The sequence below is a fragment of the Scyliorhinus torazame genome, chromosome 7 (assembly GCF_047496885.1).
Source record: "Scyliorhinus torazame isolate Kashiwa2021f chromosome 7, sScyTor2.1, whole genome shotgun sequence".
In the NCBI taxonomy this organism is placed as follows: domain Eukaryota; kingdom Metazoa; phylum Chordata; class Chondrichthyes; order Carcharhiniformes; family Scyliorhinidae; genus Scyliorhinus; species Scyliorhinus torazame.
In genome coordinates, this window is record NC_092713.1 from 70449632 (window position 1) to 70470035 (window position 20404).

At 45.2% G+C, this 20404-nt stretch overlaps 1 protein-coding gene across 2 annotated transcripts in view; it reads right to left on the reverse strand.

Moving 5' to 3' along the window:
* Positions 1-20404, reverse strand: part of LOC140426304 (zinc finger FYVE domain-containing protein 9-like) — a 240937-nt gene that overhangs the window by 48144 nt on the left and 172389 nt on the right. The window contains exons 4-6 of one of the 2 annotated variants that reach the window (XM_072510889.1): positions 12341-12508; positions 5258-5427; positions 671-791 (exon numbers count right to left, since the gene is read on the reverse strand). In XM_072510889.1, the coding sequence (XP_072366990.1) occupies positions 671-791; positions 5258-5427; positions 12341-12508 (459 nt within the window). Of the gene's footprint in view, positions 1-670; positions 792-5257; positions 5428-12331; positions 12509-20404 lie in introns of both variants that reach the window. The other variant, XM_072510887.1, reaches the window with a different exon arrangement.

Sequence of the window (20404 nt, forward strand, 5' to 3'; positions counted from 1 at the left end):
TAAATGTACCTCTATTAACAGCTGATCCACGACCCACCTCATTCCCAAAACCAGATACAGTAATGCCTCCTTCCTTGTTGGGCCCAAATTATACTGCTCAAGAAAATTCTCCTGAACACAAAAAATCTTCTCCCTTTCTGTCCTTTACACCATTAGCCCAGTAGACTGGGGTAGCTAAAGTCTTCCGTTATCACTATTCTATAGTTCTGGCACTCCTCTAATTTCCCTTCATATTTTCTCCTACAAATTTTTTCCATTAGTTTGTGGCCTGCAAAATACACAGGAGTGTAATAGCACCTCTACTGTCTAACTTGTAACAAAATAGATCTTGTCCTTGACCCTTCTAGGATATACTCTCACTCCAACAACACTCCTCCTTTCTTCTCACCCAATTTCCCCTGACCACCTTGTGTCCAGGAATATTTAGTACAGTCTTGCCCTTCACGACACCCAACATAGTTTTCATGTAATCATAACTAGGACAATAACATACAAAGTATTAAGTGGACACAGTGAAATAAAATCAACTTTATCACCTTAAGTCATCTGATAAGAAATGTATTCATATTATTCTACCTCTATCCAAAACTCAATAGTGAAATCTATTGGATAATAGATTCAAACTTTCAGATCTAAAGATCTAAAGAACTGCTTGTATAACCACACTTACCTCCTTTGACACCTGTAGAGATAAGTATGGGTGGGAGACCGTCTTCTGGGACTAAATTAATCGAACTTCCAACGGGACTGCCAATCTGAGCTGGACTACCAGTCGATAATGTAGCCACATTCTAAAATTATATTAAATTAAAAGGCCTCCGTTATTAACTGAACCAAGTGACATATATTTGAAACAAGATTACCTTTCACAATGCAAACTTAGAAAAAGATTTTATAGAATGACCACTCAGGTAACCGAAGAAAAATAAATTATGAAAAATCTTCCAGCATTGTGTATTGCATTTTGACAGAGAGAACTAAGCAAAGAAAGTTGCATATTGTATAGATTTTAGTAGTTCAGACCATCATAGCTAATTTATGAAAACAGAAAGTTGTTTGATTTAAGCTTTCACTGTTTTCTCTTCACCCCCACCCTCCTCAAATATTAGCTTAGCTGAATGAATGGTAACTGAATGAGAGAGAAATCACAATAACGTGTCAGCTAATGACAACTGCTTTTTTTTCTATTTTCTGTGAATAAAAACATCCTCCAATTATTGCAAAACTAAATCCAGCTTGCCAATGTGGATAATCCAACACACAATCCCCTTTGACAGCAAAACCATGCTATCGGCATGGTTACCATACAACGTGCTGTGTAAATGCACACATCAATCTGTTTCATATTCATATACAATTCTATTTACACATCTATAGCTCTATGTATAAACATACATGCATACTATATGTGCAGTATTTTCTGTAAATACCTGGCTACAATTTTGTACAAACAGCTATATGAATGACCTGCTTTCTTTATAAAGCTACAAATGCCAAGAATTTGCTGCTATTCTACAAATAGTGCTCGAGATCCCCATCAGCTGAACCAGCAAACGGTGCTTTGGTTTACAGTTCATGTAAGGATGATAATTATACACATCAAAAATCTTTTTGATGAGGGAAAAATCCCAAAGTTCAGCATGTGACAGATGCCTCCATTTGAAGAATGGCACCACAGAAGGATTACAGAATTGTGCCTCAGTAGAAGTCTAGCCATCTTGGGGTCACAAAGTAGCCGTAACTCAAGGAGAACAAGCAAAATAAAGACTTTTCACCTGGCATTTCAGATTAATCCAAACAAAATGAAACAAGTGAAATGCTTTCTAATGCTACTCTAAGAATTCCACTAGCTCAGTAACTGAATACATATTGTTTGGATGGTTAACCATTTAACCAATATCTGCTTAAGTGATACCGGTGCATATGTTCTCCATGGCAATGCCCAGATTTGCAGTCATATATTTAAACCGTGGCTCTTTTTCTTTGAAATCTTTTTATTGGCATTTCTCATATTTATAAACAATTGTACATATACACATCACATTTGTCTTACCCGCTTTAATTTACTTTATTGTATAGAGAGGTTTATTTTGTCTTTCATTTAATTGACCCTATATACATTTTGCCACCCTCTGGATCGGTCTATAGTCCATTCCCCCCGCCCCCCCCCTCCCCCTCGGCTTCAGCTGTGTTTTGCTTTTATTTTCAGGGAAAAGGGGGGTCCCCTTCCTCCTCTTCTTCCATGGTTTCCCCTCCTTCCTTCCGTAGTCCCCCCTCCTCCCCCTTGGGTTGCGCAGTCCTTTGGTTCCTCCTCTATCTTGTTTTTTAAATTCTCAACTTGCTCCTCGCTGCTGGCCTCGAACAGGTTTTGGGACAGGCCGTCAAACTGCTCCCAGGTCTCCAGGAAGCCTTCCTCCGACCCTCGGATGGCGTACTTAATCTTCTCCAGGTGGAGAAATTCCGAGAGGTCGGCGAGCCAGACTGCAGCTGTGGGTGGTGATGCTGATCGTCAGCTGAGCAGGATTCTCCGACGTGCGATTAGGGAAGCAAAAGCAAGGGCATTGGCCCCCTTGCCCATGTGTAGCTCTGGCTGCTCTGATACCCCGAAGATTGCCACTATCAGGCAAGGCTTCACCCTCACCCCCACAACCTTGGACATTTCATCGGAGAAGGCTGTCCAGAACCCAGCAAGCTTGGGGCAAGCCCAAAACATGTGGGTGTGGTTGGCCGGGCCCCTCTGGCATTGTTCACATTTATCCTCACCTCCGGGAAGAACCTGCTCATTTGGGTTCTGGTCAGATGCGTTCTGTGCACCACTTTGAGCTGCATTAGGCTAAGCCTTGCACAGGAGGTGGAGGTGGTAGCCTTGCTCAGTGCTTCGCTCCAGAGCCCCCACCCTACCTCTCTCCCCAGTTCGTCCTCCCATTTTTGTCTGGTCTCGTCCAGTGGTGTTCGGGCTCTGTCCAGTAACTGTCCGTATATTTTTCCAGAGCCCCCCCTTCTTGCTGCTTGTGCCTGTCAGGTCCTCTAGTAGTGTGGTTTCTGGGGCCCCGAGGTACCCTGTCACTCTGCGGAGGAAGTGTTTTATTTGGAGATGTCTCATTCCTGTCTTTTTGCTAGTTTCCACTTCCTCGACAATTCGTCCAGTGTCGCCAGTCTGTGCCCGACGTAAAAGCCCCCGACCATCAGTGTGCCCCCATCCCGCCTCCACCTTTTGCAGGTGGTATCTAGCATGGCTGGGGGGGGGAAATCGATGGTTGCTGCAGATGTGGTCCATGGGGGGCATTTTAGTTATTTCGAAGTGTTGTTGCAGCTGGGTCCACGTTCTCAGTGTGGCCGCTACCACTGAGCTCATTGTGTATCTTGCGGAGGAGGATGGGTGTGCTGCTGTAGCCAGGTACCGGAGGGTCGTTCCTTTACAGGATGCCTCCTCCATTTGTACCCAATCTGTGTTGGGTTCTTGTCCCGATCCCCTCACTCTTTCTGCCGTTGCTGCCCAATGGTAGTATTGTAGGTTTGGTAAAGACAAGCCCCTTTTGATTTTCCTTCTTTGCAGTGTTGGTTTGGGAATTCTCGGGTCCTTGCCTCCCCACACAAATGCCATGATTAGACTGTCTACCTTTTGGAAAAAGGCCTTGGGGATGAAGATCGGTATGGATCTAAACAGGATGCAGAACCTTGGCAGTACATTGATCAACCGTGGCTCTTTTTCCATGAACAGATAAGGCATGGGACAGTGATCTTGCAATTAAAGTAAAATTCAGAAAATTTAAGTATCAAATTAAAGAAAGTGGCCAGCTCAAATTTAACAACAAATGGTTGGCAAATCACATTTTCCTGGGATTTAAAAACTCACCAGGACAAATGAAAACCACAATTATTTTTAAAAGCATAAACGATTTCAAATTGTAAGACAATTTGCGTGGTATTTGCCCCGGGGAAAGGGAGAATGTCCAGGTACGGGATAAGACAGGGAAGCTCGTGGCAGCCCCGGAGCAGATTAATTGAGGGGTTCTACACGAGATTGTATAGGTCAGAGTCGCTGGGTGAAGAGCGAGAGATGAGGGAGTTCCTGGACCGTTTGGAGTATTCAAGGTTGGGGGAGGAAGATAGAGCAGGGCTGGAGAGGCCAGTGGGGGAGCAGGAGGTGAAGGAAGCAATCGGGAGGATGCAGTCAGGGATAGTGGCGGGACTGGATGGGTTCTCAGTGGAATATTACAAGTTTAAGGACAAGCTGGCACCGCTGATGGTGGGAATGTTGGAGGCGGCAATAGGTAGGGGGGGTCTTGCCGCAGACGTTGGGGCAGACTTCGATTTCCCTGCTGTTAAAAAAGGATAAGGACCCGGTGGAGTATGGGTCATACAGGTCCACATCCCTATTAAACGTGGAGGCAGCTGGGAGAGTGGGGGTCGGGATGGTGGGGTGTTAGGTATTTAGTTGATTTGGTTATTTACAGCCCTGTTGGCTTGTTTTGTTTTGTAATTGTGTTTGATGTGTAAATATAGAAGTGTCATATAAATGAAGAAATATATGTGGAGAGAAACATATTTAATTCCATCACAAGGAGGTCCTATTGACACACCCCTGGATAACCATGCTGTAGAAATAGATGAAATGAAAATGAAATGAGATAAAGTGCAATGCAAATTTACTCATATAAAATGAAGATGTTTGGGACCATTTATGAGAGAAACTGGCACCAGTGAATCAGAAAAAATATCTTCGGAAGATGCAAATCCATAATTGATGGCGAGTGCTACTTCACAAGACACTAAACAAGCTCACTACCAAAGAGAAGTGCATACCCTACTGAACTAGACCTTTTATTATTATAAATGGACATCTGCATGCTCTCCAGTATATCATGCCAGGCTATCTAATCTCGAAGCAAACTCGTTAAATGCAGCCTGGACTCAAAACTGTTCCTTTAACTCCAATGTGACAAAATCCAGCAGTGATACTGTGACTAAAGAGCACTACCAAAACCCATTATCCACCACCATGATTGGATTAAACTTTAATAAAATCAGGGGAGCTCTATACAAATTAGCACTTCCAGATCACAGCCAATCAGTAAGTCAATGTAGTACCAAAATGGCCAACTCATCAATAAGCTTACTGGCTAAAACATCAAGGATTCTTATAAATAAATGTACTTTTTTGAAGAATAAAATCACTTCAAAAGTATTTTTTCTGCATATTACAGAAATTAATTAGCATTATTTTGAAGCTGGTACCTTTTGATAAGACACTTACCTCAGAATCTTTAGAATTAGTTGCGACTTCTTTTCCAGGATCATGTGATACTGCCAAAGGCCCCGTCAGGGATGGTCCACTTGTTGACAGTTTTGCTGCATCTGCTACTTCCCCATTAGGCAAGATTCCATCAGCAAACCAAACACGGCGTTGCTCCTTTGCCTGAGTCACTAAACAAACATTAGTTATAAGTGAGGCCAATTGAATTAATATCCTTTGATACATGCCGAAACATAAAAGGGGCAACAGAAAGACAAATCATAAGCAAGATGTTAATTTTGCTTAATTCAACTTCCTTTGCTTTCTCCTACTTTCAAATCAAGAGGTAACAATTGTAGGCAAAGACTGAACAATAGAAAATTACTGACTAGGGAACTAATATTTTAATTTTTTTATTTTTATTGTTGTCACAAGTAGGCTTACATTAACACTGCAATGAAGTTACTGTGACAATCCCCTAGTCGCCACACTCGGCATCTGTTCGGGTACACGGAGGGAGAATTTGGAATGTCCAATTCACTTAACAAGCACGTCTTTCGGGACTTGCGGGAGGAAACCGGAGCACCCGGAGGAAACCCACGCAGACACAGGGAGAAGGTGCAGACTCCACAGACAGTGACCCAAGCTGGGAATCGAACCGGGACCCTGGCGCTGTGAAGCACCAGTGCTAACCACTGCGCTACTGTGCCGCCCATAATATAATCAAAGGCCCTAATTATACAGCCGATAAATTACCACATTTTTAAATATAAACAGATTTGAGGTATTTAAAATATGGAGTCAATAACACTCAAAGAGCTATAACAAACAAACCGTGATATATCACATAATATAACATAACATGGGAAACCCAACTATGTACAATCCCACCTACCTCCCTCCACAGAGCTATTTACCAATATAGCCTTCAACCCTCCCCTTCCCCAATAGAGAAAAACGGACACGACCCTCCCCCCCTCACCCCCTCCCCCACTGATGTTTTAGTATGTCTTGAAGAAGTCGATGAACAGCTTCCACCTCACGGAGAACCCCTCATCCATCCCTCTAATGCCGAACTTAATCTTTTCCAAGTGGAGGAATCAGCTAGGTCCTGCACTCATGTCCTCACCCCGGGCAATTCGGAGTCCTGCCAACTCAGCAAGATCCTCCTCCGGGCTAGCAGGGAGGCAAATGCTAGCGCGTCGGCTTCTTTCCCCACCAGAGTACCTGGATCAACAGACACTCTGAAAATTGCTAACCACGGGGATGGTGTCATTTCCATTCCTGAAACCCATGACGGTACATCGGCAACCCCCCTCCAGAACCCCATCAAATTCGGACAAGCCCAGAACATGTGGGTATGGTTCGCCGGGGACCCTGCACACCATCCGCATTAGTCGTCTACTACAGGGAAGAATCAGCTCATCCTGGCCTTCGTCATATGCGCTCTGTGCACCACTTTGAATTGGATAAGACAAGGAAGCATTAATCTTACGCAACACTTCCTTCCAAATCCTCCCCCCACCCCTTATTCCTCCTCCCATTTTAGCCATATAGCCTCCATTGATTCTTCTTCCTTTTTGATCTATACTGCTATATCTGATCTATATCCGAGGTCTTGCTTTACCCAATCTCATCCTCGTAAGAGCCTATCTTGTAGTCCCGGGGATGGCAACATTGAGAACGAACCCACCTCCTTTCTCAGAAAGGCCCTAACCTAAAGACATCCAAACCCATATCCGTAACTGGTAAACCTCCGCCCGCTCTTTCCAATAATGCCTCAGTCAAAAAAGAAATTCACTACAGAAGGATGAAATGAGCCACCAGGGGAGGCCGCAGTGCTTACGGCTGAAGAACTAACTAAGGTGATGGCTGCGGAATTCCAAAAGCAGTTGGCGCAGATTGAGAAATGTATGGAGATGGTGAGGAAGGAGAAGAGGGAGGTTTTGAATGTGCTGGTGGAGGAGGCGGTTTCCCCGGTGAAGACGGCGGTGGCGAGCGCAGTGGCGGAGGTGCTAGAGCAAGGGGAGGCGCTGAAGGAAGTGGAGGAGACGGTATTGCAGCACGGTGATCAACTTGCCTCGATGGGGAAGGAGATGCGGAAGGTGATGGACACGAACAAGAATCTGCGAGGAAAAATGGAAGATCTGGAAAACAGCTCCAGGCGACAGAATTTGAGGGTCGTGGGGCTGCCCGAAGGAGTTGAAGGACCGAAGCTGACTGAGTATTTTGCCACGATGCTGGCAGAACTACTGGGGGAGGGGGAGGACCCTTCCCGATATGAACTGGATCGGGCTCATCGGTCGTGGAGGCCTGTACCAAAGGCGAGTGAGCCACCAAGGGCAGTGACTCCGTGCTTCCGTAGGTACAGGGTGAAGGAGAAGGTCCTGAGCTGGGCCAAGCAGAAGCGGGTGGTGCAGTGGGCTGGAGCTGGTATACGTGTATACCAGGACTTTACGGTGGAGCTGGCGAGGAGGCGGGCTGCCTTCAACCGGGTGAAGAGGGCACTGTACATTGGCAAGGTGCAGTGCGGCATTGTAGATCCAGCGAAGCTGAGGGTGACTTACAAGCTCAGGGACTTTTATTTTGGAACGGCGGAAGCAGCGGAGGAGTTTGCGAAGGCAGAAGGACTGTGGCAGAACTGACAAATTGAGGAATGGTCATGTACCGATGTAACCTCATGGCTGTATTTTCTTCTTTTTTTTTTGTATCACTGCGCGCGGGTGTAGAGGCTAAAGGAGGCAATGTTGCATACATTTGGACAAGGGAAGGGAAGGGTGGGGGGGTGGAGAGCCGTGTAGATTAAGGGTGACTACGGGTAATCCCGGATTCCTTTTTGTCATTTGTTTATGTAAACATGCGGTTTGAGGTTTGGTGGGCGGATGGGGTCGTTGTTATTATGGGGATTGACATATCTTGTTGATTATTGTTTATTGTTGATGGGTGTAAAAGGAAGATTAATGCTTCCTTGTCTTATCCAATTCAAAGTGGCGCACAGAGCGCATATGACGAAGGCTTTCACTCAAAAGGAGGGCTCTTTGGGGTGTAGGTGGATATGCGGGGTTTGTGTGCTAAAAGGGGATCTTTGGGCTTTCCTAGGGCCGGGCAAGGGGGAAAGGGACCCGGGCGGGAGCCTCCACGCTGGCCGGTTTAAGCCGGCCAGTGAACGGGAGTGAGGTGGGGGAGGGGCTGCGACCATCGGAGCCTGACATTACAGGGTCTGAGTGGTCTAGCCGGGGTGGAAAGTTTGGGGGAGGGAACCAAGGTTGGGGGAGGGAACCGAGGTTGGGAGGAGGAGTTTTACAAGAGGCAGTGGACGGGAGGAGCTGGAGACTTGGGGGAGGGGGGGGGGGGGACAACTTTGGGGTATCATGTACGGTACTCTTTTAGAGGCTGGATGGCGTTGGTTGGGGGGGGTGGAGAGCCATGTAGATTAAGGGTGACTACGGGTAATCCCGGATTCCTTTTTGTCATTTGTTTATGTAAACATGCGGGTTGAGGTTTGGGGGTTGATGGGTAGATGGGATCGTTGTTATTATGGGGATTGACATATCTTGTTGATTATTGTTTATTGTTGATGGGTGTAAATGTGGGAGAAAACGTGAAAAAGGAGAATTTTTTAAAAAAAAAATTTTTTTTTTTTTTTTAATAAAAAGGATGAAACAAGCAATTTGTAATACGCGCAGATCTTTATGGAGCAGTATGAACTTACAAAAGCAATCACTAAAAGGTATATGGCTCATGTTTGCAAGGTTATCTTTGCTTTGCTGTCTATTAGTCAAACAATTGATTGATTGAACAAACAAAGCGGAGTAGATTCTACAAGGACTCTCAGATGGGTTCTTGAAGGATGATATAGAGTTTCACTGATTTCCACTGAAGATCTAACATTTAATAAGGGCAACTGACATACTCACATTCTGAATTAAAATGATTTGGACCTCAAAGTGTGCAAATGATTTCCTATATGGATCAAATGCTCTTCCAGACCTCCAAATAGTAATTGCTTGTAAAAACAAAATTTTGCCCACTGAAAGCATGGATGTACTGCAACTTAGGGCTAACTTCTGGTGCTAAATGCAATATGTAATTTCTATGGTATTCAAAAGACAATCTAATTGAATAAATATGTTGAACAAGCACAGAGGAAATAATAAGGTGGTTCAACAATATAAGCATGTTCACATTTCCCAAGTCTCTTCTTCGGCAAATTGAATGGTACTGCTCCAAATAAGACATTTACCATTTTCCAAACCCACGACCGCTACCATTTAGAAGGACAAGAGCACGAGATGCCTGGGACCCCCTTCTCCTCAAGTCACTCATCACCCTGACTTGGAAATATATCACCGTTCTTTCACTGTCACTGGGGCAAAATCCTGGAACTCCCGCCCTAACAGCACATGGGATGTACCCACATCTCAAGGACTGCAGCGGTTCAAGAAGGCAACTCACCACCACCTAATGAAGGGCAACTAGGGGTGGACAATAAATGCTGGCCTAATCAGTGAGGCCCACATCTTGTAAATTAATTTTTTGTTTTAAACCTGGTCCCTCTTTGATGACTCCGATAGGAGCAAAATCAAGCCAACGTTCCATCTGAAATTCTAAATTTGAAAACACATACGTGCAGAAGGCTGTGTTTTACTTACAATCATAGATGGCCATTCAGCCTTTCATGTCCATGACGGTTCTTTAAAAGAACTAACCTAATCATACTTAACAGCCTTTTCCTCATAGCCTTGCAAATTTTCCCTCTTCAGATAATCATTCAATTCCCTTTCAAAGACCTCAATTGCACTGCCTCCACAACACCTTCTGGCAGTGCATTCCAGACCCTAACCACATGCTGCACATTTTTTTTTTCTCATGTCACCATTGTTTCTTTTACCAAACATGTAAATTGGTGTCCTCTGATTCTCAATCCTTTGATCAAAGGAAACAGTTTCACCCCACCCACTCTGTCCAGGACCCTCATTATTTTGATAACTTATTTTTTTATTTTCCAAAAGTAAACAGCTCAGCTTCTGCAATCTATTCACACACCTGAAGTTCCTCATCCCTGGAACCATTCTCATTAATCTTTTCTGCACCCTCTCCAATACCTTCACACCAAACACAATACTCCAATTGTATCCACAACCACTGGCCCATCACACAAGATGACCCCATCTCTTATGGGGGCACACACAGGGCCGGGCACACACAGGGCCGGGCACTATGCTTTTCTTATAAACATTGATGACACTTCTCTAAAATTTCTTTTGGGAGACAAATGCGATGAAATTTGTTTTATGACAATTTTAAATTGGGTCTTTTCATGAATCTCGCGCACCATCCAGCAGTAGCCATGAATTCGGGATATAATTTTTCTTCGCTTCTCTGAGGGCACAGAATCAGATGGTTCCAATATGACCATTTATGACACTTTTTCTCTATGTGAGGCCATTTGCTCGGTCTTTCCATGTTTTTATTCTTCAACATTTTTTTCTAGTTTTTGGATATCTTTCTCAAGTCTCTAATTATTTTTTTGAAACATTAAACTCTCTTGCTGCTGTGCAATTAGTCTTCTCGGCAAATGCTCTACCTTTGATTTTAAATTGAACTGTGCACTTGTTCTTCTTTGAAGTTATTCATCCGTGATAGAACAGGAGGTACATAGTAGTCTCTTGGATTGGCTGGAAGATTGCTGCTAGAATTGCTGCTAGTGGTTAGCTCTGATGCCTCATGGCGCCAAGGACCCGGGTTTGATCCCGGCCCCGGGTCACTGTCCGTGTGGAGTTTGCACACTCTCCAGCGTCTGCATGAGTCTCATTCCCACAACCCAAAAGATGTGCAGGGTAGGTGGATTGGCCATGCTAAATTGCCCTTAATTAGAAAATAAAGAATTGGATACTCTAAATTAATTTTTTTTTTTTTTTATAAAGAGTTGACGAAGGGACCATCTAATGGTTCCCACATGTGTCTTTATATTAATGAATCATAGTAATTACTGGTAAATAATGAATAATCACAATGCGGTTTGATCCATTGTATTTTGGGTTGCAAAGCAGTAAAATTAGTTTGAACAATCTTAAACTCAGTTCCTAATGGGCATGCACTTGATAGAAACAAGGAATTCACTCAGAAATGTGACAAAAATTACTCAAGTCCGGAGACAAGGATCCACCCTAGTTCAACAGCATAGGATTTCTTAACATTTTAGGGCAGTAAAGGAACTTTATCTAAATGTGGTCATGCTATATAATTGATGGTTAGCAAATATATATGTGCTGCAACATCTCTCACCATCATATACCACTTACAGCAACAAGACTCAACTCACTTGATGCATTTTCCATATAGAACCGCTATCCAGACTATACTCTATTTTTAAACAGCTAAAAAATAACTTTTAAATCTATAAAAAGAACTAGGTAACCTAAATACTATCTGGCCTAATAATATAACATAGAATTTAATTTGAGGAACACCTCAGTAACTCAACTGAACTTTTAGTTATTCATGGCATGCAATATTACAGTTCTCCACTGAGGATTTCACTAAATAAAAAGGTCAGAAGTCATAAACACACTCACTAACAAATGTTCATTAAAATGATAAAGCATTCTTCTATCAAAAACACTGAACAATTTACACATAGTTGCACCAGAAAGACAAAGGATTTGGATTTGTCATACAGCTGGTTATAAATTATGGATCAGCACCATAATGTATTTTTTACAAGCAATTACCCATTCTACACATACATTGCGTTGAATGCCCTCTTCTTACTTGCAAGTGAAAATGTGTTAAAAACTACTCAGTGAAAAAATGACAATTTTTTTTCAAAACTTGAAAGCAATTTGAATATGACCATGAAGGTCAAAGAGAACTGCAAGAAGGAACTTTAATTCCTTTTACATTCTTAAAAATAAAGTAACTTGAAAACTCACTCCTCGTCTTGCAAAGGAAAAACACTATACTGAAAGATCAGAACACTTATTAAAACCAAAATAACTGATTGCAGGTCCTACAAAAATGTCAACTGCGTTGAAAGTCAATTCTCAGCTCACATTTTGCAGAGCACATACTTCAGTACAAAATCAACATTACCTTCTGTACCTGGGTGTTTCAGAACTCCGACAGGTACCATGACTGTGGGTGGTGGAGAGCTCAGTGCCCCGGAGGCCTGAGCTTGTTGGAGTGGCGGAATAGTAGAACAATACTCAGCAGGATTGTTGGGATTTGGGCTTGAAGCCGAGGCAGTAAACATATTCTCCCAGGCTTGAGCTGCAAGAAGCAAATCATAAAAAGTTAAAACAAAAAATCTATAGTTAATACGATTTCAAGTCAAAAAAAGTAAACTTCGCAAATTTATGTCACAAGATGAAAATAATTGTCTTTTAAATATATCAATTGAATTAGAAACTAGTAAATTTGAGCTTCAGTCGTAAGTTCAGAGCCCATTAAATCACTTTCTGCACTACTAGTGCCATTAGGTACACGAATAGCCAAGATCCTGAATTTCTGAAATGCTTAAAATGCATATTGGTAATTTAGAAATTACGGCATAAAGAATTCTTGAGCACTTAAACCAATAGGTTGTCAACTTGGAAGCAACAACTCTACCTCTTCTAGTTCGGATTGGTGATCTAAACTATCAACTTTGTTTTTCACTCTACAGATGCCGTCTGACCTGCTGAGCGTTCTCAAATTTCAGTTTTTATTTTTAGATTTCCGGCTTCCACAGTATCTTGCTTTTGTAGAATCAGTCTCGTCAAACCCAGTAACCCCAATAAATATCAATAAATACATGGAACCACCCAATCTTTCACACGCTTTACCGGCAAATGTCAATATGATCACCAATACTCATTCAGCCTATTCCTGCCCACTTCTCGGTATCCAAGTCAGGAGCCCCAGCTGGCAAGAGCTTGGACAAAAAGATAAGTTAAGACCATCCCAAAAAGGGATACAGAGGTATGAAGCAGAGCAGTTTGGCAGGGAATTCCACACTTGAGCCTAGGCAGCTGAAAGCATGGCCACTGAAGGTGGGACAATTACAATAAGTGGATATTCTCATCCTGGGAGCCAATTTTCCCCCGACTGGCGTGACTTATCGAATACAATTTCAGTCTTCCATGGTGGGATTTGAACCTGGGTCCCCAGAGGATTACCCTGGATCTTTAGATTGCTAGTCCAACAGAAATACCACTATGGAGGCTTCCGGGTGCGGCGATGACCAGCTGAGTCCCACGTTTCGGCAGCTCCCGGTGAAACGGACTTTTGGGCTCTTGATAGGAGCCCCAACGGCAATTTTGACGGCTAAAAACACTGTGCGGTAAACCAGAAGGGAATCCCCCCTGGATACAGATGAAAAAAGGAGGAGAAAGTGGCCGGATTGCAGTGGATCCTTTAGAACAGCGGCAAGGAAGGCAAGCAAAAACCAAGATGGCGTCGGAAGGTGGCAGTTTAACATGGGGCCCTGAACAACAAGAGTTCTTGAAATGCTGTGTGGAAGAGCTCAAAAAGGAAATGAAGAAAGAGCTGTTGGCCCCGATACTACAGGCGATCGAAGGGCTAAAGGAGGAAAAAAAGACCCAGGAGCGGGAGCTTCAGGTCGTGAAGGCAAAGGCAGCCGAGAATGAGGACGACATACAGGGCCTGGTGGTGAAGACGGAGTCGCAGGAGGCACATCAGAAACGATGTGTAGAAAGGTTGGAGGCACTGGAGAACAACGCAAGGAGGAACAACCTGAGGATTCTTGGTCTTCCTGAAGGTGCGGAGGGAGCGGACATCGGGGCATATGTGAGCACGATGCTGCACTCGTTAATGGGAGCGGAGGCCCCGGTGGGTCCGTTGGAGGTGGAGGGAGCATACCGAGTGATGGCGCGAGGACCGAGAGCAGGAGAAATTCCCAGTGTCATAGTGGTGAGATTCCTCCGTTTTAAGGATAGAGAAATGGTCCTTAGATGGGCAAAGAAAACTCGGAGCAGTAAATGGGAGAACGCGGTGATCCGCGTTTATCAAGACTGGAGTGCGGAGGTGGCGAGAAGGAGGGCGAGCTTTAATCGGGCCAAGGCGGTGCTTCATAAAAAGAAGATAAAATTTGGAATGCTGCAACCGGCAAGACTGTGGGTCACATATCGAGGGAGGCACCACTACTTTGAGACGGCGGATGAAGCGTGGACTTTTATTGTGGAAGAAAAACTGGAATGAGCGGGTTATTAAAAAGAACGTTTGAACAAAGTGGTGGGGCGAATGTGGGGGGCGAAGAGAGGGGTTAAAAAAGGGGGGAAAGAGGGGTTTTATGTACTAATCCTGCGATGTGGTAACTTTTCTCTCTTCCACAGGTGGTGATGGGGGGAGGAGGGGAGGTGGAGGAGATGGGGCGTTGGCCATTGGGGGCGGGGCCAAGGGAGAAGCGCGGGCTTGGTTCCCGCGCTATGATAATCATGGCGGGAATAGAGAAGCAGGAAGGAGGGGGCGTCGCACGGTGCAAGCCGAGGTCACGGGGGGGGAAGCCGAGGTCGGCCAGAGTTTGCTGACTTCTGGGAGCAACATGGGAGGAGTAATTACGCTAGCGGGGGATCTAGCGGGGGGGGGGGGGGGGGGGGGGGGGGGAATTACTGGGTTGCTGCTGCTGGGGAGAGGGGGGAGCTGGTATGGGAAGCGAAGGGCGGGGGGGCACCGCCTGGGGGAGATACAGCTGCGTGGGAACCGGGTGAGGAGCAGGAAAAAGGGGATGGCTAATCGACAAGGGGGGGGGGGGGGGGTAGGAAGCCCCCAACCCGGCTGATCACGTGGAACGAGAGGACTGAACGGGCCGATAAAGAGGGCACGGGTACTCGCACACCTTAAGAAACTTAAGGCAGATGTGGTTATGTTACAGGAAACGCACCTGAAACTGATAGACCAGGTTAGGCTACGCAAAGGATGGGTGGGGCAGGTGTTCCATTCGGGGCTAGATGCGAAAAACAGGGGGGTGGCTATATTAGTGGGGAAGCAGGTAATGTTCGAGGCAAAGACTATAGTGGCGGATAACGGGGGCAGATACGTGATGGTGAGTGGCAAACTACAGGGGGAGACGGTGGTTTTGGTAAACGTATATGCCCCGAACTGGGATGATGCCAATTTTATGAGGCGGATGCTAGGACGCATTCCAGACCGAGAGATGGGAAAGCTGATAATGGGGGGAGATTTTAATACGGTGTTGGAACCAGGGCTGGATAGGTCGAAGTCCAGGACTGGAAGGAGGCCGGCAGCAGCCAAGGTACTTAAAGATTTTATGGAGCAGATGGGAGGTGTAGACCCGTGGAGATTTAGCAGACCTAGGAGTAAGGAGTTCTCGTTTTTCTCCTCTGTCCATAAAGTCTACTCGCGAATAGACTTTTTTGTGCTGGGAAGGGCGTTGATCCCGAAGGTGAGGGGAACGGAGTATACGGCTATAGCCATTTCGGATCACGCTCCACACTGGGTGGACTTGGAGATAGGGGAGGAAACAGGAGGGCGCCCACCCTGGAGAATGGACATGGGACTAATGGCAGATGAGGGGGGGTGTCTACGGGTGAGGGGGTGCATTGAAAAGTACTTGGAACTCAATGATAATGGGGAGGTCCAGGTGGGAGTGGTCTCGGAGGCGCTGAAGGCGGTGGTTAGAGGGGAGCTGATGTCAATAAGGGCACATAAAGGGAAGCAGGAGAGTAAGGAACGGGAGCGGTTGCTGCAAGAACTTTTGAGGGTGGACAGACAATATGCGGAAGCACCGGAGGAGGGACTGTACAGGGAAAGGCAAAGACTACATGTAGAATTTGACTTGCTGACTACGGGCACTGCAGAGGCACAATGGAGGAAGGCACAGGGTGTACAGTACGAATATGGGGAGAAGGCGAGCAGGTTGCTGGCACACCAATTGAGGAAAAGGGGAGCAGCGAGGGAAATAGGGGGAGTGAGGGATGAGGAAGGAGAGATGGAGCGGGGAGCGGAGAGAGTGAATGGAGTGTTCAAGACATTTTATAAAAAATTATATGAAGCTCAACCCCCGGATGGGAGGGAGAGAATGATGGGCTTCTTGGATCGGCTGGAATTTCCCAAGGTGGAAGAGCAGGAAAGGGTGGGACTGGGAGCACAGATCGAGGTAGAAGAAGTGGTGAAAGGAATTAGGAGCATGCAGGCGGGAAAGGCCCCGGGACCGGATGGATTCCCAGTCGAATTCTGTAGAAAATATGTGGACTTGCTCGCCCCGGTATTGACGAGGACCTTTAATGAGGCAAAGGAAAGGGGACAACTGCCCCCGACTATGTCTGAAGCAACGATATCGCTTCTCTTAAAGAAGGAAAAGGACCCGCTACAATGCGGGTCCTTTGGACCTATTTCCCTCCTAAATGTAGATGCCAAGATCCTGGCCAAGGTAATGAGAATAGAGGAATGTGTCCCGGGGGTGGTCCACGAGGACCAAACTGGGTTTGTGAAGGGGAGACAGCTGAACACGAATATACGGAGGCTGTTAGGGGTAATGATGATGGCCCCACCAGAGGGGGAAACGGAGATAGTAGTGGCGATGGATGCCGAGAAAGCATTTGATAGAGTGGAGTGGGATTATTTGTGGGAGGTGTTGAGGAGATTTGGTTTTGGAGAGGGGTATGTTAGATGGGTGCAGCTGTTGTATAGGGCCCCGATGGCGAGCGTGGTCACGAATGGACGGGGATCTGCATATTTTCGGCTCCATAGAGGGACAAGGCAGGGATGCCCTCTGTCCCCATTATTGTTTGCACTGGCGATTGAGCCCCTGGCGATAGCGTTGAGGGGTTCCAAGAAGTGGAGGGGAGTACTTAGAGGAGGAGAAGAACACCGGGTATCTTTGTATGCGGACGATTTGCTACTATACGTGGCGGACCCGGCAGAGGGGATGCCAGAAATAATGCGGATACTTGGGGAGTTTGGGGATTTTTCAGGGTATAAATTGAACATGGGGAAAAGTGAGTTGTTTGTGGTGCATCCAGGGGAGCAGAGTAGAGAAATAGAGGACCTACCGTTGAGGAAGGTAACAGGGGACTTTCGTTACCTGGGGATCCAGATAGCCAAGAATTGGGGCACATTGCATAGGTTAAATTTAACGCGGTTGGTGGAACAAATGGAGGAGGATTTTAAGAGATGGGATATGGTATCCCTGTCACTGGCAGGGAGGGTGCAGGCGGTTAAGATGGTGGTCCTCCCGAGATTCATCTTTGTGTTTCAGTGCCTCCCGGTGGTGATCACGAAGGCTTTTTTTTTTTTTTTTATAAAAGGATTGAAAAGAGCATCATGGGTTTTGTGTGGGCCGGGAAGACCCCGAGAGTGAGGAAGGGATTCTTACAGCGTAGCAGGATTAGGGGGGGGCTGGCACTACCGAGCCTAAGTGAGTATTATTGGGCCGCTAATATTTCAATGGTGAGTAAGTGGATGGGAGAGGAGGAGGGAGCGGCGTGGAAGAGATTAGAGAGGGCGTCCTGTAGGGGGACTAGCCTACAGGCTATGGTGACAGCCCCATTGCCGTTCTCACCGAGGAACTACACCACAAGCCCGGTGGTGGTGGCTACACTGAAGATTTGGGGACAGTGGAGGCGGCATAGGGGAAAGACTGGAGCCTTGGGGGGGGTCCCCGATAAGAAACAACCATAGGTTTGCCCCGGGGGGAATGGATGGGGGATATGGAATGTGGCAAAGAGCAGGAATAACGCAACTGAAAGATCTGTTTGTGGATGGGAAGTTCGCGAGTCTGGGAGCGCGGACCGAGAAATATGGGTTGCCCCAAGGGAATGCATTCAGGTATATGCAACTGAGGGCTTTTGCGAGGCAACAGGTGAGGGAATTCCCGCAGCTCCCGACACAAGAGGTGCAGGACAGAGTGATCTCAAAGACATGGGTGGGGGATGGTAAGGTGTCAGATATATATAGGGAAATAAGGGACGAGGGGGAGACTATGGTAGATGAACTAAAAGGGAAATGGGAAGAAGAGCTGGGGGAGGAGATCGAGGAGGGGCTGTGGGCAGATGCCCTAAGCAGGGTAAACTCGTCGTCCTCATGTGCCAGGCTAAGCCTGATTCAGTTTAAGGTATTACACAGGGCGCATATGACTGGAGCACGGCTCAGTAAATTTTTTGGGGTGGAGGATAGGTGTGCGAGGTGCTCGAGAAGCCCAGCGAATCATACCCATATGTTTTGGTCATGCCTGGCACTACAGGGGTTTTGGATGGGGGTGACAAAGGTGCTTTCAAAAGTAGTGGGGGTCCGGGTCGAACCAAGCTGGGGGTTGGCTATATTTGGGGTTGCACAAGAGCCGGGAGTGCAGGAGGCGGGAGAGGCCGATGTTTTGGCCTTTGCGTCCCTAGTAGCCCGGCGCAGGATATTGTTAATGTGGAAAGAAGCCAAGCCCCCGGGGGTGGAGACCTGGATAAATGACATGGCAGGGTTTACAAAGCTAGAGCGGATTAAGTTCGTTCTAAGGGGGTCGGCTCAAGGGTTCACCAGGCGGTGGCAACCGTTCGTCGAATACCTCGCAGAAAGATAGATGGAATGGAAGCAGCAGCCCAGGATCGGGGGGGGGGGGCCAGAAGGACTCTCAGGGTTGTTAATATATACTGTATAATATGTATAGGTCGTTGCGACAGATAATTATATATTGGACTGTTAAATTATATTTTTGGAGAGTGTTACTTGTGATAAGGCAGTTGCCAATTAGGGTTAGTTTTCATTTTTGTTATTTATTATTTATTCATTTTTTGTTTATAAAATAGGTCATTGTTATTTGTGTTGTTATAATATTGTGTAAAGGATGCACAATGTACTGTGTTGGTTGACCAAAAATTTTCAATAAAATATTTATTTAAAAAAAAAGAAATACCACTGCCACTGCCTCCCGCTGGTGTGTCTTATTAGCACAGCATCCACATAACAGCTGTTTTTACCATCTCCAATTCACTGTCTGGGAACTGTGCATGGTATTCCACCCCACTCCTCCGTCAACTCCATCCCATGAGCAACAGAGAATACAGGTGATCCAAAATCAACAAATAAACATGTCAAAATCATTGAAAGGCGAGGAGCAAAAGAAGAACATTTTTCAACAAATAACTGCTCCTCTTGCAAGTGCTTTCATGAGAGTGATTATAAAATTTAAGCATGTAAAAGTTGGCAGCACAGAAATGCTGTCCAAGTCAGTTGAACAGTTTCTATTTCTTAACATTCATTTTCTAAGACGGCGCATCTGAGGTTTGGATTAGGAGCCAAAAAAAAAACCAAGTTAGAGGAAAAAAATACAAATATTAAGAGTTAATAAATGTTGGCAGCAGTCACAATATATATATATATACATATACATACGACTTTCCAGTTAGCATTCAGGAAGATTACAAATTTGACTGGTATGCCACAATAGGAGCCTCGCTCCCAGTCAAAAATAACATTGCTTGCTTTCAAGTGTTGTCTTCTGGAGCTAGGAGATCTACGATAAATTAAATTACATTTAATGCTCCAAACAACAGGTGGCACAATGGCACTGAATCGCATGGAACATTTAACTAGAGAATTTAAAGTAATGAAGATTAACATGCCATCAACAAAACAAAAGTGTTTTTATAACTAAAGCATTTTCTGCAAAAATAGATTTGCTCTCCAGATGTAGTTTGCAGCCAATTTTTCATAAATCTCACCAGAAGAGAATGACTGTTTGTGGAATCAAATTTAAAACAATTAAAAATGTCCACATGCTAGATTTAATTGGCACAAGATCCAAACTGCTTAGGGATAAGAAATGTTCATTGTTAGGGCTCATAAGTCATTCTAGTGACCTCTAAACTACCAGTATATTTGAATGTACATGTACTAAATTGATAGGTAAATACTGCAATATCCACTAAATAATCTTTGTCGACAGAAAACCTGTAAAGGCATTTCAGCAGAATAAAGTTGAAACTCCTAATTTCTTTAACTTTTGACACAAGATATTTTGCATAATTTATGCGCTTATCCAAAGTAGGTTAATAATGTTGAAATATCCAAGGATGAAATTGAAAATTATATAGGTACTAATGCCCAGAATGCCTGATCATGATGGAACAGCAAGCAGAATAATCTACTGACGAAGAAAAAGTACGAACTGGTGTAGATAATGCATAAATTGACGAAACGAGACTTCAGGTAGTGGCC